This window comes from Etheostoma spectabile, chromosome 23 (genome assembly GCF_008692095.1).
Source record: "Etheostoma spectabile isolate EspeVRDwgs_2016 chromosome 23, UIUC_Espe_1.0, whole genome shotgun sequence".
In the NCBI taxonomy this organism is placed as follows: Eukaryota; Metazoa; Chordata; class Actinopteri; order Perciformes; family Percidae; genus Etheostoma; species Etheostoma spectabile.
The window spans coordinates 3858629-3862015 of record NC_045755.1 but is presented as its reverse complement, the minus strand read 5'-3'; the positions used below and the strand labels follow the sequence as shown (position 1 = coordinate 3862015).

Sequence of the window (3387 nt, the reverse complement as noted above, 5' to 3'; positions counted from 1 at the left end):
ATAATATGAATTCTAACAGTTGTCCAATAGGGCTGTCGGCTGTGTGTCAAACTGACTTCTGCACAACACAACTGACGGTCCCAACTCCATTAATAAGGCAAGAAATTCCACTAATTAACTCTTGACAGTCACACCAGGGGTCCCTTGGAAGGAAAACCATTTCAGGTGACTACCTCCAGCTCACTGAGAGAACACCAAGGGTTTGCAGCACTATCAAAAAGCAAGGGTGGCTACTTTGAAGAAACTAAAATATAAAATGCTTTCAGTTATTTCACACTTTTTGTTAAGTACATAATTCAACAAGTGTTTATTCAGTTTTGATGTCTTCAGTGTTAATTTACAAGTAAATTGTCATGAAATAGAAAACGTGTGGTGTGTGTGTGTGTGTGTGTGTGTGTGTGTGTGTGTGTGTTTGTGTGTGTGTGGTTTGTTGGGTGTGTGTGTGTGTGTGTGTGTGTGTTGTGTGTGTGTGTGTGTGTGTGTGTGTGTGTGTGGTTGTGTGTGTGTGTGTGTGTGTGGGTGTGGTGTAAGTAAAATATGGGTGTGTGTACTTACTGTATGTATAATATTCTTTTCATTCCCTTTAGATGATGAGAACTTCTCTGGAAAATACTTCCACTTGGTAAGAAGGAGTTTTTTTTTGTTTTGTTTGCAGAGGTAAATCATGAAATTAGTTTGATACTAAGAAACATTTGAATCACTACACATATTTGTGCATATTGTGAATGTTGTTTGTCTCTTTTCTGAAGATTGATCCTGATGTAGACGAGGACCAAAGAAAGAACCCAGAGAGGAAGAAGTTAAAACTGAAGGAAGTGCACCTCACCAAGCTTCTCTCTACAAAGGCAAGAGGAACAAGTCACAAGGCCTTTTTTATTTTTTTAAATTTTTATTTTTTATTTTTATTTTTTTATTACTGAAACACGCACCAACCCCATTAAAACTGATATGGTCTCTTACATGGTTATTTTTATCACCTGCAGCAGTGTAATGTTGCAGAGGAAGTGTCTATTTTTGTTACCCTTGTCCACACAAGAGGCATGGCATGAGCAGCAGCAGCTTAGTGCTCCATCTGTGTCTGCACAGGATGAAGAAAGGAAACTCTCCTTGAAGCGTAAAAATATGCCTTGGGTCGCGTTTAAGTACGTATATTATGAGCAAACTAGATCATCTGGTAGAGCATGCGCCCCACAGAGGCTAAGTCATCGACGCAACGGCTGCATGTTCTGGGCCTTTACTGAATGTCATCCCCCTCTTTCTTCCCTTTCCTGTCTAAGCTGTCCTATCAAATAAAGGCCTGAAATGCCAAAAAACGCAGCTGAAACACCTCCTGTGTTGACACACAAATTACTGAATTTGGATAGGTTTTTGTTTTCCACTCTGATGTAAGAGAAGATGGCACTTAGATTTTTCTCTTTTAGACAGGAAGTGAGTTAATGAGTTCTGGTGAGAGTGGGATTGTACATAATTAGTCCAGATGAAAGAGTATTCAAACACATCTTTTTACTGTTAAGAGACGGCAGAAAATGACAATACCTTGTTCTCTGACTCTAAGGTGGCAGTGCATTCATTTGTGGAGAATCTGTTCAGATCTATCTGGGGGACACCTCACAGCAGAGCCCCGCATGCTGTCAAATACTTCTTTGACTTCCTGGACACTCAAGCAGACAACATGAAGATCACCGACCCAGATGTTCTTCACATCTGGAAGACCAACAGGTATTGCTGGGTCATCCAAAGCTCTGTGAACAGTTTGATGAGCTTTAGTACAGAAGTTAAGTTTTCTTCCTGACATATCTTTATGCTACTATGCAGTTTGCCTCTGCGCTTCTGGGTCAACATCATGAAAAACCCCCAGTTTGTTTTCGACATGGCGAAAACTCCACAATTGGACAGCTGCCTGTCTGTCATTGCTCAGGCCTTCATGGACTCCTTCTCGCTCAGTGAGATCCAGCTAGGAAAGGTAAGGTATTTTATAATTTACAATTACAGGAGGATCAGTTTGATTGTAGGATAATATTAGTTCTATTTCAACATACTGTGGGTTTTTTCAATATACTATGTTTTTTTTGACATACTATACAATTTTTTCTCTTTTTGCGACATGCTATTTTTTACAGTACAGATACTATGGCTTTTTTATTACTTTTTGGACATAATATAGGTGCAGTACAGTACCGATACTATGGCTTTTTAATCACTTTTTTGTCACTTTTTTCAACATACTATATAACTATTTTTTCTATTTTTTCAACATATACTATGACCTTTTTCAATTTTTTTTAAAATACTATGACTTTTTTTTTTACATACTATGGCTTTTTAATCACTTTTTTGTCACTTTTTTCAACATACTATATAACTATTTTTTCTATTTTTTCAACGTATACTATGACCTTTTTCAATTTTTTTAAAAATACTATGACTTTTTTTTTACATACTATGGCTTTTTTTTGACATACTATACTATGGCTTTTTTGACATACTGTACTATGGCTTTTTTTATCCCTTTTTTGACATACTATGCAATGGCTTTTTTTGACATACTATACAATTTTTCTCTACTTTTTTTGACATACTATACTATGATATTTTTTTTTTCACTTTTTGCGACATACTATACTATGCTTTTTTTCTCTTTTTGCGACATGCTATACTATGATTTGTTTCGACATACTGTATAGCAGCATGGCCGCCCAATGGTTAGCAATGTGGCCTCACAGCAATGAGGTACAGGGCTCAAACCCTGGTTGTCCCGGGCTTTTCTTTGTGGAGTTTGCATGTTCTTCCCATGTCTGCGTCGGGTTCCCCCGGGTGCTCCGGTTTTCCCCACCACTAAAGACATGTTCCCTCTCTAACAAGCTGATGTGTGGTGAGCGTCTGGTGTCGTAAGGCAGCTGTGCATCACCCATCATACACTGGTAGTATTAGAGAGTAGTCCTCCCCCTGACGTGCATTGAGTGTCTATAATAAAGCTCTATATTATTTTTCAACATACTAATCTATGGCTTTTTACAGTACCGATACTATGGCTTTTTCAACACTTTTTTGTCACTTTTTTCAATATACTATATAACTATTTTTTCAATATACTATACTAAGACCTTTTTCAATTTTTTTTAAAATACTATGACTTTTTTTTTTTTACATACTATGGCTTTTTAATCACTTTTTTCGACATACTATACTATGGCTTTTTTTCGACATACTATACTATGGCTTTTTTTCGACATACTATACTATGGCTTTTTGAACATACTATTCTATTGATGTTTTATCACTTTTTTCAACATACTGTACTTTGGCTCTTTTCGACATACTATACTATGGCTTTTTTGACATACTATACTAAAGCTTTTTTATCACTTTTTCGACATACTATACTAT

At 36.7% G+C, this 3387-nt stretch overlaps 1 protein-coding gene across 1 annotated transcript in view; it reads left to right on the top strand.

Moving 5' to 3' along the window:
* The window catches only part of plxnc1 (plexin C1), a 55720-nt gene that overhangs the window by 39556 nt on the left and 12777 nt on the right, over positions 1 to 3387 (top strand). The window contains exons 24-27 of the mRNA XM_032505812.1: positions 588 to 622; positions 750 to 845; positions 1556 to 1719; positions 1816 to 1963. Of these exons, the coding sequence (XP_032361703.1) occupies positions 588 to 622; positions 750 to 845; positions 1556 to 1719; positions 1816 to 1963 (443 nt within the window). The remainder of the gene's footprint in view (positions 1 to 587; positions 623 to 749; positions 846 to 1555; positions 1720 to 1815; positions 1964 to 3387) is intronic.